General features: G+C 37.4%; 1 protein-coding gene and 1 long non-coding RNA gene across 3 annotated transcripts in view; one reads left to right on the top strand and one right to left on the bottom strand.

Moving 5' to 3' along the window:
• LOC131204204 (uncharacterized) overlaps positions 1–16,431 on the bottom strand; it is a 48,208-nt gene extending 31,777 nt beyond the window's left edge. Inside the window, exon 1 of the long non-coding RNA XR_009156551.1 lies at positions 16,118–16,431. This is a non-coding gene — a long non-coding RNA (uncharacterized LOC131204204). The remainder of the gene's footprint in view (positions 1–16,117) is intronic.
• Positions 1–24,750, top strand: part of KALRN (kalirin RhoGEF kinase) — a 545,114-nt gene that overhangs the window by 448,245 nt on the left and 72,119 nt on the right. Inside the window, exons 1-2 of one of the 2 annotated variants that reach the window (XM_058195128.1) lie at positions 7,023–7,258; positions 20,974–21,220. In XM_058195128.1, the coding sequence (XP_058051111.1) occupies positions 7,214–7,258; positions 20,974–21,220 (292 nt within the window). In that variant the 5' untranslated portion in view covers positions 7,023–7,213. Of the gene's footprint in view, positions 1–7,022; positions 7,259–20,973; positions 21,221–24,750 lie in introns of those variants that run through there. The other variant, XM_058195145.1, reaches the window with a different exon arrangement.

Below are 24,750 nucleotides of genomic sequence, written 5' to 3'. Positions count from 1 at the left end.
TTTGTTTCAGATTAAATTTTCATTTGATATGTGGCTCAATGTTACTTTCAAAAGGAGCAATGATATAAAGCTTTATTGCCTGAATAAATATTGTTCCAATATGCCAATATTGGAAATGGCTATGATGATAATGATAAGCCAATGTTCTCTATTTGGAGAACCAGTCTTGGTTACAGAAATAAATTGTGTATTTCTAAATTACAGAAATAATATCTGCCTTATAAATATGTGCCAGTATAATTGGTTTCTTTCCCAAATAAAGTGTGAATGGTATTATCCTTTGTACTCAATAGGTTCAGCAAATACATGGGTCAGATGCAGTCTGAAAGCTTCTTAACTTTACTTATTTTGAGACCATTTTCTATCTACCTTGTTTCTATGATTAGAGATAAGTAAACACATTATGTTGGTTGCACAATACTTTCATTTAAGAAATAGTCAAAATTTTAGAACATCAACAGCCAGTGGCATTCACAGAGGAAGTCAAAACAAGTGAGAGCAGCAAGGTTAAAACCTTTCTATGTGCATGCAATATCAATACACACTACACACTACATGTGCATGCAATATTAATACACACTTGAATTGTGAAATTTAGAAAAGTGCAAAACTGTACAGATAATTGCAATCTGTTCATTCAGTCTTACTATAATCAAATTTCTCTTCTATTTCTAAATAAGTAGGGGTATTGGGATCCATTTCTGGAATCCATTAAATGTCATTAGAATGAGCTATAGAATAATGGTCTATTTTTTTTAAAAGGAAGATTAAAATACTTCAGTTTTTTAAACTATTAATTTGAAGCAGCAGGAATTTGTTTCTTCACATTTAGTTGGCAGGGAGTTAGAATGGGCATGAGTGAGAATAAATTCTCCTGTTGCTATTGAGTTTTTTTCACTATTTATATAAGCAAATAATCCACAGCATGAGCCAGAAGTATAAATTTAGATTATAGCCATCTGCTTTTAAACCGAGTTTAACCAGCAGCTTCCTGAATGTGCAATGCCACCTTATGACCCACCCCTCATTTACCCACATAAAACTATCCATGTGCTTTGCCCCCATCTCCCAGCATGTGCTTCAATTGCATGTGATGCCTGAAAGCGTTGATCATCAAAGTATTTGCTTGGGTGGAAAGCAACATATAGAAATGAATCAATAATACAGCAGTTTGATTCTTGCTTCCTACACTCAAGACTTATGAGAAATGCTGTTCTGACATTGCCACATTTGGGGTTCTGTGTTGAATGAGAGAGCTAGGTGCTTTCAGTGCTTGTGAAGTTTACCCTTCTAATTGTAATAATTTGGGCTTGAATGATCCTACATGTTTCCACCTAGAGGACAGTCTTTTTCAATATCATTTCCTCCATCAGTAAAGAAATCATTGCTACGTGTGGTCTTTAAGAGTATAGGGAAATGTTGCAGGATAGGCTGCTGAATCTTTTATTTGCCTGATTCAACTGTTGTTCTTCAATATATTCGTGCAGGTCATTAAAAAAAATCAAGATGAACAATTTGGGTTTTTATTCTATATTTCTATATTTATTATTTTATTTCATGCTGTGAATAGTTTGCAGAATACATTTCAATAGAATGTGATCGAAGAGAGGGCAGGTGCTTGCGTTTGCTTTGCAGAAACAAAGATAGGAAGGTACAGAAGATGTAATGGAAGATGAGAAAAACTGCATTAGATATTGATGTGTTATGTCCTCTCCCAGCCATATTTATTCAACTAGCTTCCTCACTGGTCTGGACATGATACTGCTGACCTTGAGATTTGCTAATGGAAACGCAACGTCTGACAAAAATCACACTCTAAATCACGCTAAAAAGAGAAGCATAAAAACATCACAAACATGTTTACCAGGTAGCAATAGCAATAGCACTTAGACTTATATACCGCTTCACAGTGCTTTTTACAGCCCTCTCTAAGTGGTTTATAAGTCAGCCTATTTCCCACAACAATCTGGGTCCTCATAATACCTCAGGTATTAAGCACAATGGTAGGCTTGCCTCCAAGAACAAAAAGATGGAATCTTCATATGGACTCCATCTTCCTATTCCAGATATTTTACCCATGCCTGCAATGAAAACCAGGAAGAGACTGGAATTTTGTCAACAAACAGGTAATCCTCGACTTATGGCCACAATTGAGCCCAAAATTTATGTTTGTTTTGTTTGTTTTGTTTTTGTTTACATTTATACCCCGCCCTTCTCCGAAGACTCAGGGCGGCTTACAATGTATAAGGTAATAGTCTCATTCTATTTGTATATTTTTTTACAAAGTCAATTTATTGCCCCCCCAACAATCTGGGTCCTCATTTTACCTACCTTATAAAGGGTGGAAGGCTGAGTCAACCTTGGGCCGGGCTCAAACCTGCAGTAATTGCAGGCTTTGTGTTCTAATAACAGGCTTCTCTATTGCCTGAGCTATCCCGGCTACTGTTGCTAAGTAAAATATTTGTTAGCTGAGTTTTGCCCTATTTTACGTTCTTTCTTGCTACAGTTGCTAAGCGAATCACTGCAGTTGTTGATTTAGTAACCAGTTTGTTAAGAGAATCTGGTTTTCCAATTGACTTTGCTTATCCCAAAGGGGATCACATGGCCCTGGGACACAGCAACTGCCATAAATATGAACCAGTTGCCAAACTGAATTTTGATCATGTGACTACAGGGATGCTGCAACGTTGTAAGTGTGAAAAACGGTCATAAGTCCCTTTTTTCAGCACCATTGTAGCTGAAACATTGAACAGTCACTAAATGAACTGTTGTAAGTCGAGGATTCCCTGAACTTATAACAGTCTCCGTACCCACAGACAAAAATATCAGCTAAGGATTCTTCAGTTTGTGGCTCTGCTGCAACCATTTTTAGATGTGTTGCGTTTTTTTTTTTTAGCTCAGCTGAATCATTTATATTTTGAATTCTCCCTTATGGTTTTACATTGTTTTGTAAACTGTTTTAGGAGGCCTTTGCTATTAAAAATGACAAATATATTCCTAATAAATACTTAAGTATACAGACCTGTATACTGCACGAATCAAGAAGAGGGCCATGAAAATATTTGCAGATCCCTCGCATCCTGGACATAAACTGTTTCAACTCCTACCCTCAAAACGACGCTATAGAGCACTGCACACCAGAACAACTAGACACAAGAACAGTTTTTTCCCGAAGGCCATCACTCTGCTAAACAAATAATTCCCTCAACACTATCAGACTGTTTACTGAATCTGCACTGCTATAAATCTTCTCATCGTTCCCATCACCAATCTCTTTCCACTTATGACTGTATGACTATAACTTGTTGCTGGCAATCCTTATGATTTATATTGATATATTTACCATCAATTGTGTTGTAAATGTTGTACCTTGATGAACGTATCTTTTCTTTTATGTACACTGAGAGCATATGCACCAAGACAAATTCCTTGTGTGTCCAATCACACTTGGCCAATAAAAATTCTATTCTATTCTATTCTATTCTTAAAAACTTAGTAGTCACGTTGCTTCCATTGTACAAAGTTTACTAGGAAAAGGGAAGTTGACACTACATTGTTTCTAAATTTATAACAGTTACTAGAATACAATTTTGCAGTAGCAAAATGCCATCAAAAGTTAGGAAGAAGGATAATGTTGAAAGCAAGCAGCGGTCTCTTTCAGCTCTGATTTTCTAAGAACCACACATCTTTGAGTATGGTTAAGTTGACGACTTCTAAAGCAATTAATATTAAATTTAAAAAGATTTAACAAATTTTGAGATAGCATGCAGACCATGACAATTGGAATTATTTCCAACTTCTTAAAAGGTGGCCTGCTTTATTATAGGAAGAGTGAGAGCCTTCCAAACTGTTGCCACACTATCTCTTTATAGCAATGTATTTGAAGTTCCCATCCTCCCTCCCTCCCTCCCTCCCTCCTTCAGCTTCTTTTGTTGGGTCTTGATGACAGATTGATGGAGATCTACAGTTATTTATTTTATTTAGTGTAGTAGCATAGCAGTTATCTTACCCAGTTGCTTAGTAAGACGTTAATATACAAGACTAGAATGATGTCATTGTGCTTAAGTTTAATCACTTCTCAAGAGGTGAAGTCCTTACTAATCCTAAGAATACTTGTCAAGAAATTCACTGTTATTTTCCGTTGTAGGTATATATACCTCATTTATTTTATCAGCTGGGCATGTTTTGATAACTTTATAGAATATGTTCCAAATTATATTTATCTTGGAAGAGGGGTATTATTCTTCAATGATTAGTTAACAAATATACTGGTTGATTCAAAAATTCAGCAAATCAGGATGTTGAATTTAGGGAATTCAGTATAACAATCTTGGGTAAATTTGTTGGTCAAAAGATTGAAAGTATCAAACTTCTTGAGTGAAAGTGGCAATAATGCACTGGAGTAAAAGATTACTAAGAAAAGGAAAGCTTCAGAGATGTTAATTGCATACTTTAAAAAGGCCATTGCTAATTACTGCACTTTTTTCCCACCTAAAAAGCCAAGTTTAACCTAAAGGATTAAGGTTTTGTAGACATGGTCATGTGTGCAAAATAAAAAGATTTTATAATAACCACATCTGATCTTAAGTTGGTCCATTTCATGCCTCAGTCACTATATAACTTAGTTCTCACATAGCTATGTTAACTTTTCCTTCTGTCCAGGTATCACTAAATATTTTAACAAATAAAAGATTAATATAAATATAATATAATATAAAAGATTAAATGAAAGAATCTTAACAAAGCTACGTGGACAGAAATATTGAATATGCATGTAGCGAATACACTTCTTCTATTGCAAGGCAGATTATCTTAAATCAGTAAGTTTAAAACACTATTTCTAATTTAAGCTTAAAATAATATTGCTATATTGGCAGGTTTTAAATTAGAGCATTGTAATTAGAAAGATATTTTAATTATTACTTTGAATAGTAATAGGTCGCACTGTTCTTATAGCTGGTCATTTTGTCCTTTTTCATGACCTTTGTATCGTTTTATAAGCCTTTTCTTCTGAATATATGCAAGCTGCATTTATTTGCTAATGAAGATAACACTTTATATATTTCAGAATAAAATCTGATTTAAAGAGCTTTTACAATGCTTACACTGTATGTTTTAGATCAGGGGTCTCCAGCCTTAGTAACTTTAAGGTTTGTGGACTTCAACTCCCAGAGAGTTGAAGTCCACAACTCTGGGAGTTGAAGTCCACAAACCTTAAATTTACTAAGGTTGGAGACCCCTGTTTTATTGATTGATTGATTGATTGATTGATTGATTGATTGATTATTTTAATTTCTATACCGCCCGTCTCCCAAAGGACTCGGGGTGGTTTACAGCCAAAGTAAAACAACAGATACAAAAATTAAAAACAAATTTAAAAGACAAAAATTCAAATTTGGCTAGAGCTATAAAATCCAATAAAAACCCCATTTAAAACCATGAGGCCAGTCCTCCGCGATGGAACAGAAACGTTTTCAGCTCACGTCGAAAGGTCCAGAGATCAGGGAGTTGGCGGATCCCTGGTGGTAGCTCGTTCCAGAGGGTTGGAGCCCCCACAGAGAAGGCCCTCCCCCTGGGGGTCACCAGCCGACATTGTCTGGCCGACAGCACCCTGAGGAGACCCTCCCTATGGGAGCGCACTGGTCGATGGGAGGCCACCGGTAGCAGTAGGCGGTCCCGTAAATAGCCCGGTCCTATGTTTTAGATGACTCCTGTCCTTGATGTCCAACCAAAAGGGAGTCTGCCCATTAATGGTTGCAAGTCAAGATTGTTCTTAAACAAGGTACCCATGTGATCCTGAGACACCTTATATTCTGCTTAATGACCCCCATCCCTCCTCTTCCCAGTCATTAGACGGAGTATATGTGCCTCAGGGGTGGTAGAAGCCCCGTGGGGAGGGGTGTCTAGTACAGGCCCAGACCACCGGCTTCAGGTTTCCCGAAGCTTCTCCTGTCCTCTAAATCAGGGGTCTGCAAACTTGGCTCTTTTAAGACTTGTGGACTTCAACTCCCAGAGTTCCTCTGCCAGCAAAGTTTTGCTGGCTGAGGAACTCTGGGAGTTGAAGTCCACAAGTCTTAAAAGAGCCAAGTTTGCAGACCCCTGCTCTAAGGTATCCTATGTTCTGCTTCTCAAATTTTGGGTCCCGCTCCAGGTCCCATGCCTCCTCCCCACTTGTTTATACACTGAATCAGGGGATAAATACATGCTTTTCTGTTACAAAGAAATAATGAATTTTTTGTTGTTCTGAAGGCTGTATGAGAAATAATTGTGAAATAATTCTATCAATGAAACTCAGAGCTTTATTCTGTAACAGCTATTGTACATAGAGTGGGAAGGTACCTGTAAAAGTTTAAAGGCTTTATCAAACAGTATCTTTTCCAATGAACTTAACAGTTAGTCAGCATTTCAAAGGGCTTTTATTACAGATTCTTTCGTTAATCATTTCTACACCAGCTTACCCACCCACAAGAATTTTTCAGAAGAAATTCATACAAAGGTTTGGCCAACAGGTGAGTCAGGTAAACTTCCTGGTAAAACATAGGCAGGTTTACCAGGATATATTTTTTTCACTTGGAGTAGATTTAGATACAAATAAATGATAGACAGTATTGCAGCATAAGAAAAAGTGTAATTATTCCTCAAAAATAAAGGTACATATAATAGAATGTAATAGGGTGTTTCCACCAACCCCCCCGGCCAATTTTCCAGTCTATTTATTTTAGTATTAGTTTAGTGCAGATATTGAAAAGACTGGAAACAATCCAAGTGCTTGCATTCATCAAATATCCTTAGCTACCCAATGTCTTGTCACTCAGATGGCTTGAAAAAAAAAGTCATATTAAAAATTAATATCCTTATCAAATGTCTTTCATTTAAGCATCCTCTCTACAATGTTAAAAGTCATGCTTGTGGAGTATTTGCTACTACAAATAATTGCTTCTATGACATCTGCAAATCACAAGATAATGCTGTCGAACATGTGATCTTGCTATACGCAGAGTGGCTTTTCCCTGAAACGGTAGTTCCTAGCTCAGAAGTGGCAGAGATGGTACAAAGTCTTTCTTCAGAAATGATAGTGAAATACAGAATAAACCTATTAAACTTCATTAAGCAATCGGACTAGGAAGAGGTGGCAGAGAAAAAGGAAAAAGAAATAGAAACGTTTTCAGTTTTGCCTTCAGTTCAAAGAAGCTGCTGCCAACAAAGAAGCAAAATGTTAAAATGGATCGGTTTGAAGCAATCCAAACAGATCAAGAAAGTGAGTATAACCTGAACCCCCTTTCCTTTTTTTCATATTGTATCTCACATTGGATAAAAATCTTACTCGGGACATAGTCAGCTGCTAAAGTAGCTATTAAATCTCAGACAGAAGACACACCATTGCAATTCATTGGTTTGACTAGGAGAGAGGAATATAATTTATTTTCTCTCCGTTGAGAAAGCTAGATTTCATTTTGTTTGTATTTATAACTTTGTATATGAAGGGTGTTTTTTTTTTAACTGAAAAGTCATTTGTGAAAATAGACTACTGTAGTATTTGCATTCCTACAGAAAAAGTTTTAGAGGCAATTCTGTGTTGCTGCTCCTATATTATTCAGTCAAACACGTCTAGAAAATGAACAGAAAAGTTAATGTACTTTCTCATGTTATTCACATAATTATCCTGCTCATCATAAGAGAATAGCAGCAGGGGCAAAACTTTCAGAAATTATGTACCTGCTACTAAGCAAACTGGTTTGCTTTGGGTTGTTTTTTTTTTTGTTTTTTTTTGTAAATATGAAATATGAACATATGTGGAAACTTTTCTAAAGTGAATTAATGCATTTATCATGGTCTTGAATTATGGTTTGGTAATAGTTACTGTTACAATATCAAGTGGGAATGCCACATTTCATCATTACACTCTATCCAATAATTTTACATAGGAATATTAAAGGAAATTGTTGATATAACTAGGGGACAGTATAACTTTTACTGCTATTTTACATTTGTACTGGTTGAAAGATTTTGCAATGGTAATTCAAAACTGAAACCCTGATCATAGTGGTCAAAACACATAACAGCAATGTGTAGGTAGTCTGGTAGCTAGAAGTCAGCATAACATGAACTTTTTCTATCACTGACCCTGATTAAAAGGATAATGTGAATAAATTCTCATTCTCTCGTTGATCACTTTCAGACTGGTAATAAAGCTGGCCTCACCTTCTCTATTTTTTAAAAAAAAAATAGGGTAAAGAAATATACTGGAAGAGAATTAGGGTTTATAGATCCTGTAACCTTCTATTTGATTTGTTTCATTTTCATGAAAGTTAATATGTTATGCATACACAGCATCCCCATATGAGAATACAACTCCAACAAATGAATTGAAATGTATAAAACTAATATATTAGCATTAAAACTAAAACTAATAATTTATACTATAGTATCTATGTGATCAATGTTTGGGGACATTATAATGAAATATTGCCATTTCTGCATTTAGCATTTCCAGTTATCAGTAATGATAAAAAGTGTTTTTTTCCCCTCATATCATGTAGAATTGGATGATGATGTAGTAACTTGTGTTGTAAGAAGCAACAGTGGCATCAGCATCTAATGACCATGATATTGAATATATTCTAAGCATATTTGGGATTTTTAAAAAATGTTTTTGTTATGGGTAAGATGCATATTTATTTATTTAAAGCAATTTAGAATTAGTTTATATGATTGCTCTTTGCTTGTTTCTTCTTAAGTTATCATACGATGAAGGCTTAATTGCAAAGCAGGAACTTTCTAGTTTAATTTGTGTTATAAGTATCCTAATATCCACTAAAAGACAGAGAGAGTGTGTTTTTGTGCATGCACACCTTTGAGTCAGTGTTGATTGCTGATAACCACCTGGACAAGCCCGTGCAATTATCTTGGCAAGATTTCAGCAGTGGTTTAACATTGCCTTATCGGGCTTCTCCTAGAGCTGAGAGTGAGTACCTGATCCTCAGTTACTCGGCTGCTTGTTTGCCTAAGGTGAAAGGAGAAGTTATTTCTAGTCTGATGCCTTAAGCACCATACCAACATGTATGTATTAGAGTATATGTGTGTATTGAGACACACTTAAATAATGTGAAAATTAATATCTACTACATTGCTGCTCTGCTTCTATGTTTTCTTTCTGTTTAGATTCCAGCATTTAGATTCCTGACAGCCAATCAATTTGCTGTTTAGTGTATTATTGGGAATACAAGTATGTTGAGACAAGGGATATAAGAATATATTTTGGGAGGTAACAAGTTGGGATAGACATGATTCCAAAATCTGGCCAAATAGCTTTTTGACAAGTTGCCAAGTGTGAATGTTTACATTGTTGCTATCAATCCATTATTTTTCCTTGATATGGACCATGGGAGCAAGAGGTGTCCTCATTCTGATCTAGAATGAGTTGCCTTTGTGTGACTGAACCTTAGAGAAAGAAAATGACAGACCACTCATTCATTATGGGCATTCTTCTTTCCTATAAGGGATTCACCTTTGGATTAACCAGGTATTTACTGATAACCATCACCTAGTCCAAGCCCTATGAAACTTACTTTGGGCATGAAGATAAAGGAAGTGACTGGGTTTTCTTGGGAACTGTCAGAATGATGGCTTTTTCTTCAGTTTGAATGACATAAAGAGTTGAGATTTATAGAATTTATCTAATTCAAGGGACTCCTGCAAGTCCCTTGGACTGCAAGGCGATCAAACCGGTCAGTCCTAGAGGAGATCAACCCTGACTGCTCTTTAGAAGGCCAGATCCTGAAGATGAAACTCAAAAACTTTGGCCACCTAATGAGAAGGAAGGACTCACTGAAGAAGAGCCTAATGCTGGGAAAGATTGAGGGCAAAAGAAGAAAGGAATGACAGAGAATAAAGTGGCTGGATGGAGTCACTGAAACAGTAGGCATGAGCTTAAATGGACTCCAGAGGATGGTAGAGGACAGGAAAGCCTGGAGGAATGTTGTCCATGGGGTCGCAATGGGTCAGACATGACTTCGCAGCTAACAGCAACAAATCCATGGTAGGAAAGGCTTTTAGTGCAACTTAAACCAGTAATATTTATACTGTCCTTCAAGCAAACTCCAAAGCTAAAGATGGAAAATTTATGAATTATGGTGGTTATATTATTCAAGAATTAAGATATTGCACAGAAAAAGACTACATGTTGGGCAGTCTCCATAGTCTTTTTTGCTGTTTTAATTCCACTTTTTGGTGCTGCCAACTCCTCCCTTCCACCCCAATTTATAAGTAAAATTTTTTCATAAATAACTTTATATTCTCATCTTTCTCATTCCAGGTGGAATGTAGATACTGGTTTTTAGTGTGGAATGTAGTACTGGAAGTTTGTGGGGAAAAATTATATATTTCTTTTGTGGTGGTCAGACCACTACCTAGTGGAATGGATATTTTGATTTAGTGCAGGGGTGGGTTCTACTTACCAGTTCGCAACGGGAGCATGCGCACACGCTTCAGCGCATGCACAGAAGCTTCTGCGCATGCGCAAATCATCCATTACGATGTCCGGGCGGGTGGGTGGAGCCTCTCGCTGCTTTTACTACCGGTTCGCAAAAACTGGACAGAACCAGGAACAACCCACCACTGATTTAGTGGGATTCTGTACTCCAGCAAGGAAAGTATATGATTATGACAGTCTGCCTGGAGACTTATAGATTTGGGGGGATTTTCCATCATATAGTGTAGTTAGATGAACAGGAAACAGTAGCCATCAATACCTGTTAAATACTGTATTTGGATTGTGATTTAAAATCAGTGGTGGGATTCAAATTTTTACTACCAGTTCTGTTGGCTTGGTGGGCATGGCAGGGAAGGCTACTGTAAAATCTCCATTCCCTCCCCAATCCAGGGGAAGGTTACTGCAAAATCCCCATTTCCTCCCAATCAGCTGGGACTTGGGAGGCAGAGAATAGATGGGGGTGGAGCCAGTCAAAGGTAGTATTTACGGGTTCTCCAAACTACTCAAAATTTCCGCTACCAGTTCTCCAGAACTGGTCAGAATCTGCTGAATACCACCTCTGTTTACAATTGTGCATTATGATCAGAATTTGTGGGTGCTGTAATCTACAAGTTATGGGAGGCACCCTTACCCATCATTTTCATTTTATCTGGTTAGGATTAAGATTAGGCCAAACTAAAATCCATTTAAAACCATAAAACCCCATAAAATTTAAATCCAAATATTAAAAACTACTAAAAATTTCTATGCCAGTCCTGTGCGAATAAATAGGTATGTCTTCAACTCGCGGCGGAAGGTCCGAAGGTCAGGCAGTTGACGGAGTCCTGGGGGAAGTTCATTCCAGAGGGTGGGAGCCCCCACAGAGAAGGCCCTTCCCCTGGGGGCCGCCAGCCGACATTGCTTGGCGGATGGCACCCTGAGGAGTCCCTCTCTGTGAGAGCGCACGGGTCGGTGGGAGGCAGTCGGTAGCAGTAGGCGGTCCCATAAATAACCCGGCCCTAAGCTAGCAGTTAAAATATAATAAAATCATAGGGCTGGAAGGGACACTGGATTCATCTAGTCCAACCCCCTGCCCAAGGCAGGAGAGCCTGTACCATCCCAGACAAATGGTTCACAGAGTTGTTCAACAGAGATAAAGCTCATAGAAATGAAGCATGTATTGTGAAATGAGAGATTATTTCTTCTCAATGTGCTACTAGTTTGATTTGACTTTAAAGTGCCATATGAAATTCTTCAGCACCCAACATCTTATTGTTGGGATTTTTAAAAATATCAAGGGGAAGAACTGCAGTTGTGATGCGGTAGATAGGAGAATGTGAAAGCTACCCAAAATCTTGTTCTAACCCACTTTTTCTCATCCACAGCTATAAAACATAAATTATGCTACTTTGAAACATCCTAATAAAGCATTTATTTTCATAATCCTTATGAAATCTATCACAAAAAGTTCAAACATCTTCTAGATATTATAAGCTATGCTTGTTAGCTATGCTAATTATGCATCAAAGGGTTAATAAATTGGTACATTTCCTTTTAATAATAAGATTTTCTTTGTCAATAAGGATATTGCCAAGAGTTTTTGAACATTGTGGATTTGTAGATCATAAAGAGTAGGTCCACCAGGGACAGTATGGAAACCTAGAACAAGAGATCATCCAACAGCTATGGTTTATTTTATCAAAGCTCATGAAAAAAGAAGTTAATTTTCCCATTGGGCACTCAGCCAATTTAGTAATTGTGTGACATGCATACAAGTATGGAAAAAAGAGTTAATCTTGAGAAGTTCTTAGTAATGAACAAAATGATAGATCAATTTCAGCTTTGTCATGGAAACATCTTGTCAGCGCAGTAACAATGACGTCAAGTTGACAGTGCCATTTAGACACTTATTATTTTGTCTGGAACACACCTGTTCAAGAGCAGGAGAGTAAGGACTTCTCATTTTCCCTGCATTGATATATGATAAAATCAGGTGGGATAATTTGAAAAAATAGTTTTAGTATAATTTTTTGTTTTAAGTTTATTTTGACTGGTATAATTTTGCTGACATTGGTAAGTAGTTCATAAACTTTGCTACAGATTAGCTAATCTTCTTTATGGAAGTTTCTGGTGCAGATCTATGCATTTTGCAACTACAGTTTCTTCTGTTTCACTTTTACTTTCTTTGCCTGTGAACAATACATTTTAACATCTAGCTAATAATTAGATTATAAGTTAATAGCTTATTTGTTTTTATTTTTTTTAACTGTGTTCTTTATCTCTGTGGCTTGTGTTCTGATCATCTTAGTTTCAGACCGTACCATGGTACAAAAATAATCTACTATAGTATACAAGAAGTTGCTGTATTTTTTTTTATTTTGATAGCACACTGAATGATGGATATCTTGTTCACAGCAATATTTTACACGTTCTATATAGTTTATATTTGTATATATATATTTATATTTTTATTGCCTTGTAAACTGCTCAGAGTTGCTTTGAATAGTGAGATGTGCTGTGTGTAAGAGAGAGAGAGAGAAAGAGAGAGGGAGGGAGGGAGGGAGAGGCAGAGAGTGCAGATAGATGCTGAAAATTAAAGTATCTAAATACATATAAGGAATGTAAAAGGGAAGTCGGCAGAGTTAAAGGATAATAGGTAGTCTCAGGTGATAACTACAGTGAATCAAAAGGAATCAACATGCTTCCCGACAAAAACTCAGGAACTGAGAGCTGAGTTCATTTCCTCTCCTCCCATCTAATCATGTTGAACAGATAACAAGAGCAAAATTTGAATGGAGCTCATGGTTTCTGCACGTAACACTTTTGGTGGTTGACAGTTGCAGAATATTTGCATGTTTTACCAGGTATTTTAGGAAACCGACTGGTGAGGTAAACGTTCAGTATTCATTGGGCCAGCAAATAGTGTTTAGATTTTTTTTAAAAAACCAGTGAGATCGGTAGATATTTCCTAGTGATAACTAGCAAATGAAACAGTCTTCATTCTTTTTGAGCAAATTTATCAACAATGTTATTTCAAGACTTCTTTATAAGGTCACTCCAATGAACCATGGAATGAAACTTACTTTAGTTATTCTTTGCGTCAAAATAACATTAATAACTTTAGTCATTCTTTGCGTCAAAATAACATTAATAACAATCAATAACATAAATAAATGGGAAATAACCTTATAAAATGATAAAGATTGCAAAGATATTTCTGCCAAGGAACAAAAGTAAACTTGTCTTTAAGAACCATCTGGTTTATGTATAATATAATAGCTTCAAATTAAGGCTAAAATTAGTTCCGCAAAAAAATCTGCTCTTTTATTTTTAAATGAAGGAATTACACTAAAGAATAATTTGAACTCATTCAATATGATTTTACTTTATTTTAAATCTTTAGAATTGACTTTTCCTTCCTCAAGGATGCTTACCATCTGTATTCAATGATAGCTATTAACTTAGTGATATCAAACAAATTAGGTCTCTATTTCAATTTATTTTTTCAGTAATATTTTTGAGATTTATATGAAGTTAGACGGCCAAAATCCACTTGTACCTCCTAGGAAAAATCAAATCCAATTTATTTATTCCCTATAAAAAATGACCAAGGGTCTATCTATTACCTTGGAGCCTGCATAACTAAATATTTAGTATAGTAAATGTGATTAATTCTGAAACCATACCACAAGCCACATTTTGATCATTATCGTTAACCCAGCAATATTATAAATAGGCATGATCATTTGTGCTGTAATATGAGAAGCCTATGAGAATACCATCATCATCAAAGCCATAGAATTTGGTGAAATTGAATTGCTTGTTGCTACCCCCCCCCACCCCCCATCTTGCTGTCCAGGAAAATAGAAAAGATTTTTTAAAAAGTAGTAGGAAAATAGAAAAAGAGAGAGAGTGAAACTACACATCACTAAATAGTACATTCTTGTCTTTGAAACCTTTCTGAATAAGAGTGCATAACGCTGTTCTGAGGAGATACATACGTGAGTTTTCTTTCTAATCCGTATCTGAAATTAAGACAAATATCTTAGGGCAAATCTGCTCTAGCGGATGCATGTGTACAGAGACAGTCTACATCAGCTCAGAACATAGCAGTCAGGAAGTGATGGTCTATTAAGGACTCCTGATGAACTGTAATCTGTCTAAGCAATCTGGTACATTGAAAGACGCTTATTAACTGAGCAAGGAAACAGACTCCTAATGTCTATCTGTCTCATTGGATTTATTACACACCAACATTCTTTTCTGGTATTTTCTCTTCTCTCTGACAGCAGCAAAACGGCTGATTTCTCTTCCTCTTTCATGATGATGATTTGTTATGCTTAAGAAATCTTGGATAGTGCAAATCATGGAAAGCTGGTCTAATAAAAAATTTTACTGGTCCATCTTTCCGTTGCTTTAGATACAGATAGGTATCTAAATGAATTTGATGAATTTTTACTGAGTAAAAGCTAAATTAAATTTCTTAAAACTGTCACAATACAATAGAGCTAATATTATAGATGAATGTGCTTCCCTGTAGGAATTTTGTATGATTTAATCTTTCCCATAATATAATATATGGGATGCGGTTGCTCAGTGTCTAAGACCCTGAGCTTGTCGATCGAAAGGTTGGCAGTTCAGCGGTTTGAATCCCTAGTGTCGTGTAACAAGGTGAGCTCCCATTACTTGTCTGAGCTTCTGCCAACCTAGCAGTTCGAAAGCACGTAAAAAATGCAAGTAGAAAAATCTTTGGTGGGAAGGTAACACCGTTCCGTGCGCTTTTGGCATTTAGTCATGCCGGCCACATGACCATGGAGATGTCATCGGACAGCGCTGGCTCTTCAGCTTTGAAACAGAGATGAACACTGCCCCTTGAGTCAGGAACAACTAGCACATATCTGCAAGGGGAACTTTACCTTTTTATAATATAATATATTGTCTTTATTTATATTACTGTATTATTTTTATAAATCAAGGCAGTGACTATGCTAATATTCCTCCCTCCTCCCATTTTCCCCATAACAGCAACCCTGTGAGGTGGGTTAGACAAAGCAAGAATGACCCAAAATCACCCAGCCGACTTTCATGCCTAAGATACAACTAGAACTCACAGTCTCCAGGTTTCTAGCCTGGTGCCTTAACCAGTAACAATAAATAATAAAAATAATAAACAAAGTACACAAAACAATAAGAAGTACCAAAAACCAACTTTCACACTTTACACACACACAACACAACACAACTGACTCACACACAATGTAAAAGCAGCTGCACCTCACCCAAAATGGCCCCTGCAACAAACAGGAACCTCACACAGCCACAAAAAGCTCAAAAACCAACTTTCACATTTTACACACACACAACACAACTGACTCACACACACACACACACACACACACACAAAATACCACATTCAGCTTTTGAGATTTTGTGTTTGTGTAGTTAGAGTGAAACACTACAGAAACACACCAAATCTCAGAAAGCTGCACAAATATTTTATTTTATTATTTTATTTTATTTATAGATAAAAGCAGCTAAATTTAAAACTTCCTTAACTTTAAATTGCTATGTCTAAAAAAAAACTCCTAAAAAAATCCAATTAACTATTTTTTAAAGCTCCCCCCCAAAAAAACCCCAGTTACTTACCCAATTGAAGGGACAAGGCAGGCAGATTGAGTTGCTCACTGATGAGATGGATTGCCGGCAGGCAGATTGAGTTGCTAGCTGATGCAATTGATTGCAGCAACCGAAGCAAGGCAGGAAAAGCGAGCGAGCCCGAAAGAAGCAGCAAGCTGCCAAGTGGGTACCGGGCAATTGGGTAGGCATGGGCGTGGGGGCCAGGAATTTTTGCTACCGATTCTCTGAACTACCCACCCCCATCGCTACGGGATCGCCCGATCCGGTCCAAACCAGGAGCATTTCACCCCTGTTTTCCCCATAGTTCTTAAGTGAATCATGCAGTCTGGCTTCCCAACGGACTTTATTTGTTGGGAGGCGGCTGGGAAGATTACAAATAGTGATCACATGACCTCAGGACAGGGCAACTGGCATGAATACATGCCAGTTGCCAAATGCCTGAACTTTGATCACATGACCAGGGGAATGCTGCAACAGTTATAAATGACAGGCTATAAGACACTTTTTTTGCACTTCTTTTATAACTTTGAATGGTCACTAAACGAATGTTTACAAAAGGGTAGAAAATTTGGCAGAAAATCTCTGCTCTACATCTCCACCTATTTTATTAAAACTAGTCTTTCAGAAGTTCCAGAAAGATGGATTTCCATTTTCCAGCTAGTAAGGCCTTTGCTGAAAAGTCTGAAGGTTGAAGCCCACATAGCTAGAAAGTACTCAGGCTGAGAAAAGCTGCCATAGCCTATTTTTTAAAATGCCATTTCTGTTGTCCAGTGTTATTGCATTTGAACTTGGTGTTAGATGGAAAACTCATTACATTTTACAATACTGGCAACATGTGATATTTCTTGTCCGTCATATGATCCATCACTCTGCACATTTTTTTTTCTTGTTTGCTTTTGCTCAGTTATATGTTAACATTAACTCCTGTTATTGAACACAGCTATGTGGTTGCCCTGGAAAAAGATATTAAGGAAAATGAATAAATGTTAATGGATATGCATACGGCAAAAAACATTTACTTGTGTAATGTTAATTTTTCACTGTCATCATAGTCTGTGCTTTTATCATAAAATTATGAAAGTGTATGAAAAATTCACACTTGGCAGACAGGCTTTTGTTTTCTTTGCATTTTGTAACATGTGGCTCAATTCAAGTTGCTGGTTTTTTTTACCTTTATGCCCTTTGTGGCATGGGGCTGCATTATTTGAGGGACCACCACTTTCCAATTACATCTCCTGCCCCATCTGGGTTGGCAGAAGAGGTATGTTGCAACTTGTAAGAGCCAAGGTGGCACAGTGGTTAGAGTGCAGTACTGCAGGCTACTTCAGCTGACTGCTAGCTGCAGTTCGGCAGTTCAAATCTCAGTGGCTCAAGGTTGACTCAGCCTTCTATCCTTCCGAGGTGGGTAAAATGAGGACCCAGATTGTTGGGGGCAATATGCTGACTCTGTAAACTTCTTAGAGAGGGCTGTAAAAGCACTATGAAGCGGGTATATAAGTCTAAGTGCTATTGCTCTATCTGACAGGAACTGTAGGAGACGACCAGGCAGAGCCTGAGGGAGGAGTCAAACCAGGGGTGAAATGCTCCCGGTTCGGATCAGATCGCGTGATCCGGTAGCAATAGGGATGGGTAGTTCAGAGAACCGGAAGCAAAAGTCTCTGTCCCCCCCCGACCTCACTGTTTCTCTTCTCTGTCCCTGAAACTCTCAGTGGTGATATAGCTGCAAACGGCCTTAAATTACTGCCGCAGCGCTTCAAAGGGCCGCACTACAGCTGATCAGCGCTGTAGGCGGCTAGTAGACCGGTGCCTCTATTTTTAAAGAAGGTAGACCGGTGCGCTCACAAGTTTTGTATACTTTATTATTTTTATTATGTATTATTATTGGCCATGCCCATTCAGTCACCTAACCACCAAGCCACGCCCACCAATTAAGCCACGCCCACAGAACCGGTAGGGAAAATTTTTAGATTTCACCCGAGTCAAACACATCATAAGTCACAAGTCCCGGGGCGCCCGCGAGAAATCTAAATCCAGCCCCCCTTGAATGCCTCTCTTATCTCCCACTCATTTCTCTTTGACTGTTGGTCAGTTTCTTGTAGGCAGCTTAAGTTTACAATAAACCTTTATACTTATTTGAACCGCCTGAATCTCCTGATCTCCCTGATGCTCGACAGGACCGGGAGGTGAGCCTATTTTGCTGTGGCACCTACCCTATGGAACATCATTCTCCCTGATGTGAGAGTGGCCTTATCTCTCCTAACCTTCCGGGCAGCCATTAAAACTTGATTGTGTCCATAGGCCTGGAGGGTCATAATGGAATGCTGATTTCATTAGGTGGCTCCATTGGGTGCAATTCGATGCTCTCTCTTAGCTTTTTATAATGATATTAAATTTTGGATATTTTTTGAAATGTTTTAAAATTGAATTTTATGGCTTTGTGTACTGTACACCACAGTTATCCCATATGAGATGAGTGGCCATATAAATATGATCAATAAATAAATATGTTGCTGTTGTAGGGACTGAGAGTGTAGCCCCGTTATACACTTACATGGTGCTTACCTGAGAGTTAATTCCCTCATATTCAGTGTATGTCCAGCACAGCTAGTGGGAATATATGAGAAGCTGCCAGCAATACAAAGTAGATTATTGGTTAGTATAGCATACTAACCAATGCTATATAGGACAAGAACTTTTATTTTAACAGCTGTAGTAACAAAATTTTGCAAGTCTGAATATCTTTTCCCTGTCCCCTGCCTTTAGTCTTTGTGTGAACTGGGTGTGTGTGTCTGTGTCCGAGACTTTTACTCAAATTAGTTTCTTGGTGTAGGCTCAAGCTACATCTGTCTGATTGTTGTCTTGGTGACAGCTCTTCCTTCTGTCTTTCAAGGCCATTCTCTATGTCCTTTACAGAAGCCCACAAACAAGCATAAAGAAAACAGAACTTCTCAGCAATTGAATGTGGAGATTTAGTACAAAATAACTAATAATATGCACTATATGAGCCCCTAACGAAGAGTTATTGATAGAAACTATCAGACCCCCTTCTAGAAAACTCTTTCTGAAACAGCTGAGTGCTATGACATGGATAATTCCTAAAGCTGATGGACTATATATAGTCACCTAAAGTGCAAATTTATGTGAGCTCAATTCCGTAAAACAACATCCTGCTACCCATAACTAGTGACTCCCAATAATGATGAAACCAGTAACACTGATGGTCAATGTAATTAATCACTGATAGAGGGGAAAACAGTTTCTAAAACGATATCATTTGCTATAGAAACATGGAAATTCAAAAACACTGGAATAAATCAGTTAAAAAACTCGTTTTTCTTTTCCTCAACATGAGCAAACCATGAGATTCTGACTCACACTACTTGTTAACACGTTTGCTGCTCAACAGCTTGTTTGAAATGAACTGAAAGGAAAGCTTGAGATTCTTTCTGGGAGGTTAGAAATGCTGCCTCACTGTTATAATGGAAATTAATTATCCAAAGGATTTTCTTGTAGCTGCTAGAAACTACTTCCTGTACTTGGTGAATATCAGTATAATTAATCTGGCTGGAATCCAAATAAGTTAGAGTCATGATTCAACCTATACCTTAAGTGGCATTTAGCACAGGAGAAAAAGAAATATTTTGTTAGTAATGATATATGAAAGTCAGAATGTTCCAATCTCTTGAAGTAACAGCATTCAGTTTTCCACCCAAAGTGGTGCTTGCTGATAGTAATTCCTCATTACTTCTGATTTGGCCCAGATCACTCATAGTTTTATTTTATTTTTATTTTTATTTTGTCACAACAGTATACACAAAACAGTATACAATATATACTATAAGTATATAACAGTATACACAACAGTATACAATAAACAGTATAGTTGATAGCAAATGATATATTTGAGTAGGATTTAGAAGCCACAGAATGTGAGAAACTACAGCAAATAACATCCAACTTGGTTTGTAACTCATAATTAGCTCTAATTCTAAATCAAGCCTGCACAACTCCTAGATAGGGAAAGGAGCAGATTGGTAGATTAAACATAATTACAAACCACAAATAACAGGTGGCATACTGATCAGGTGTTTGTTAGCTAGCTGTGTGTCTGTAGCAGTTGGAGCTGACATTGTTTGTGAGTCCTAAAGTGTTGGAGGACATTTGGCAGCGTGTATTTTGCGACAGAAGTGGTTCCATAATCTTGATGGCATATCCATCTTGGCAAGAGAGACATTTAGCCACAATGGATTATGTTTCAAAGTGTGCTGGCACACCACACAAGGCTGCATTTGTATGCCTACTCTAAACCAGGGGTGTCAAACTCACGTCATCATGGCATCATCACATGACGTATCGTGACTTTTTTCCCCTTTGCTAAATCGGGCATGGGCGTGGCCACCGCATGACGCAGCCAGCCTGTGGGCCAGGAGTTTAACAGCCCCACTCAACAGCTGGGTTCAGTATAACCTAATATATTGTTTTTAAAAAGGTAAAGGTTTCCCCTGTCCAGTCATGTTAGACTCCAGAGGTTTGTGTTCAGCAATATTTCCTACCTGAGGGCTGCGTGAAGAAGTTTCCAGGGTCATGGGCCGATATGACTGTATGCCAAGGCACATGGAACGCAGTTATCTTCTCACTGAACTGGTACCTATTTATCTATTTGCATTCAAACTGTTAGGTTGGTAGATGCAGAAGCAGGAACGGAAGCTCACCCCATCATACGATGCTCGGGTCTCAAACTGCCTACCTTCTGGTTGACAAGCCCAGCATCTTAACAGCTAGGCCATGGCACCTCATTAAGATATTGTTATATTCAGTCAAATGTACTCTACTACTTCTCTTACTTTCTTCTTTTTTCCTCATAGCTGTCTGGAGGATGTGAACTAACTGTGGTGCTGCAAGACTTTGTTGCCAGTCACAGCAGTGAACTGAGTATTCAGGTGGGACAGACGGTGGAATTACTGGAAAGGCCAAGTGAACGGCCAGGCTGGTGCCTGGTACGGACCACAGAAAGGAGTCCACCTCAAGAAGGTTTGGTCCCCAGCAGTGCTCTTTGCATCTCCCATTCCCGGAGCAGTGTAGAAATGGACTGCTTCTTCCCATCAGGAAAAGGTAAGCATCAAATCAGTTAAATTTCATCAGTCAGGTCAAATGTTTTGATAATCATTGTTCTCTACATTTGGATGCATCTATTCATCTTTTCACCTTTGTCTGCCTATGGGAAGAAGATAATCTGTGTGTGTTTTGTTTGTTTGTGCCGGGGAAACTGATTTCATTGCACCAATCAGCCAACCTTAATATAAATTATAATTCCACCTTCTCTCTTTCTGGATAGAACCGATTGGCTTCTCCTTGCAACATTGACAAAAGGAAAATCTTAAATAGTAATTATCATTAACACATTTTTTTTAAAATGGATAACATTATTTAGAATTTTGAATTAGCTATTTCAAAAGTAAGCAAAGTGGAAGCAAGTTAGAGAAGTGAGGAAGAAGAAAACCAGCTTTTGACATGGAAAAAGAATCTGGCAGAAAAATGAATAGTGAAAAGCAACCAAAAAAATCTGAATTAACTCCTTTTGATATATACACCGACTTGCAAATAAGAGTTCCCTTTAAAACAGTTATAGCTATCTATCCTTGCATGCATCAGCACAAGAAAAATTATAGCACTTAACAGAATAACAGAGTTGGAGGGGATCATGGAGGTTTTCTTGTCCAACCCTTTTTCAGACAAATGGCTGTCCAATCTCTTCTTAAAAACCTCCAGTTTTGGAGTACCCATAACTTCTGAAGGCAAACTATTCCACTGATCAATTGTTCCGTTTTTAGGTTTGTTCTCTCCTTGATTAATTTCCATTCATTGTTTCTTGTCTAGTCTTCAGGTACTTTGGAGAATAGGTTGACCCCCACTTTTTTTTGGCAGCCCTTCAAATATTGGAACGCCCATATCATTCACTACTTAGGACTAGACAATCTGCACATTCCTGCAACCATTCAAATGTTTTAGCCTCCAGTCGCCTAATCATCTTTATTGCTCTGCTCTGTACTCTTTCTAGCGTCTCAACACCTTTTTGTATCATGGCAATCAAATCTGGATACAATATTCCAAGTGTGGTCTTATCAAGGCATTATAAAGTGGTTCTAACACTTATTTATTTATTTATTTATTTATTTATTTATTTGATTTTTATACCGCCCTTCTCCCGAAGGACTCAGGGCGGTGTACAGGCAAGATAAAACCAACAATACAATATACAGGTTAAAATACAATTTAAAAAACTTATTTAAATTAGCCTGGAGATTAAAATTTACCATACACTAAAAACCCCGTTTAAAAATTAATAAATTTAACATTAAAATTCCAATTTAAGCCAGCCCCGCGCGGATAAAGAGATGTGTCTTCAGTTCACGACGGACTGTCCGAAGGTCAGGTATTTGGCGTAAACCCGGGGGAAGCTCGTTCCAGAGTGTGGGAGCCCCCACGGAGAAGGCCCTTCCCCTGGGGGCCGCCAGCCGGCATTGCCAGCCGGCACTTCACGTGGTTTTGATTCTATCCCTCTGTCAATGCAGTCTAATGACTGTGTTGGCTTTTTTGGTGGCTGCAGCACACTGTTAGTTCATATTTAAGTGATTATCCATTAGGACGTCAAGATCTTTCTCACAGTTATTACTACTGAGCCAGGTACCATTTATTCTATATCTGTGCATTTGGATTTTCTTGCCTAATTGTAAAACCTTATTTTTCTCATCATTGAATGTCATTTTTTTAGAAGGAGCCCAGTGTTCAAGTCTCTCGAGATTCTTTTGTATTTTGACGTACTTTCTGAGATTGGCTATTCCCTCCAGCTTGATGTCATCTGCAGATTTGATGACTTCTCCTTATATCCCCTCATCTAAATCATTGATGAAGATATTGAGGCAGAACCTTGAGATATTTCACTGCATACTTCCCTCCATGTAGATGCAATTCCAGTAAGGACTATGCACTGAGTTCCGTTGGTCAGCCAGTTACTAATCCATCTGGTGGTGATGAATTAGTCTGTCCAATCCAATCTTTTCAAGTATTGTAGTAGTAGGTTGTGGTCTACTTTATCAAATGCCTTATTAAAGTCCAAGTAAATTATATGCACAGCTCTTTCTCTGGTCCACTAATTTTGTCACTTTGTCAAAGAAGAGTATAATGTCAGAAGGTATCTGACCTATTAACCCCAACCATTAACTCTTTCTCCTTGAGAAAAGAAATTTTCCACGTTATCTCTGAAACCATGAAACCCATACTCATATGGAGAATTCATAGTGCAAGATAAGTAATGGAATAATTGTAACTTCAACAGACATGCCCATTAGTTATTCAGTTATAAAACATATTCTTTTATTTTACTATAAAGATATGACAGGAGCATGAATTGCAGCTCCCCCTCTTGCTAAAATACAAAAAAGAAACTCTAACAAGAAATAAGAAGTAAGTTGCATCATTTATTTCTAACAAGATTCTACAACTAAGCCATTGCCAGTCTGGCAATGAAACTAGGAGAACAGACACTACACACTATAAACTAAAGTGTGTCCTCTAAGATCATAAGCATTTTTAAATTATTTTTATCTATTAATTCTTTTTTCTGCATGAAATTTACATTTCATGTTTTGGGATCTTAGTGAACAGAGTATTGAAAAAAAGAAGGCCAATTTGATTGCATATATTGCCTATATTTTACTAATGGTCTTGTTCACTGTAATTAGACACTGTTTGGAATGATAGCTTGATTAGGAAAAGGATCAAAGATGTGTTCTAACATGTTGAGTCTTCTCTGTAAAATGAGAAATGCTTGTAATTAATATATTTATCTCATGTTTATTTCCAATATAATGTGCAGAACTTTTTATCTCCATAACTGTTTTGCAGTCATATGAATATAAAAATACTCATTCTCTCTCAGTCATAAACATATACATGCACAAAATGTGTTTGTACTTTTAGACAAAGCCCCTCTTGAACTATTTTCAACTCTCATGACTGCCAATCCATGCCACTTTCAGGCAGATTAATGTGCTCTTCTTCATTCTCCACACAAGAGGGCATTCTTGAGTTACACTGCTAAGAAATTATCAGTAAGGGTTATTCAATGAAATAATGAATAAGCATTTTTAAAAAAGGGAAATACTAGATAGCATAAAATTTAGAACTGAGCAAAAATTTGAAAAAGTATCTCTCAACCTTTTGCAAGGCTCATGCTCAAAATGCAGCAGCTTTAACAATCTGAAGAGAAGTGTTTCATTGTATTCTCACTCTTTGTGAAGCATCTCTTTCAAATGCTTCCAAAAGTGTTAATGATAGCAGAAGTCATGGACTTCAATAACTTTTTGATTATATTGTCAAACACTCAGTAGATTCTCTCACTTTTAACCCCATCTGGCTGAATGCTTCAAAGATCAAAGATCTTCAAAATGCTTCAAAACAAAGATTTTGAATGCTTCAAAACAAAGATCTTTGTATATTATAAAACAAGAACAAACCTAGTTTGTCAGGAAGAAGAATTCTAGCAGAGCTATCTATTTTTACTTATGATAGTTTTCCCTCACCAACTTACTTTGAAAAAAGAAAACATATTAATACTTCTGTCTTCTTTAACTCAATATAGA

This window comes from Ahaetulla prasina, chromosome 1, assembly GCF_028640845.1.
Source record: "Ahaetulla prasina isolate Xishuangbanna chromosome 1, ASM2864084v1, whole genome shotgun sequence".
In the NCBI taxonomy this organism is placed as follows: Eukaryota; Metazoa; Chordata; class Lepidosauria; order Squamata; family Colubridae; genus Ahaetulla; species Ahaetulla prasina.
This window is presented reverse-complemented; position numbering and strand designations above follow the sequence as displayed.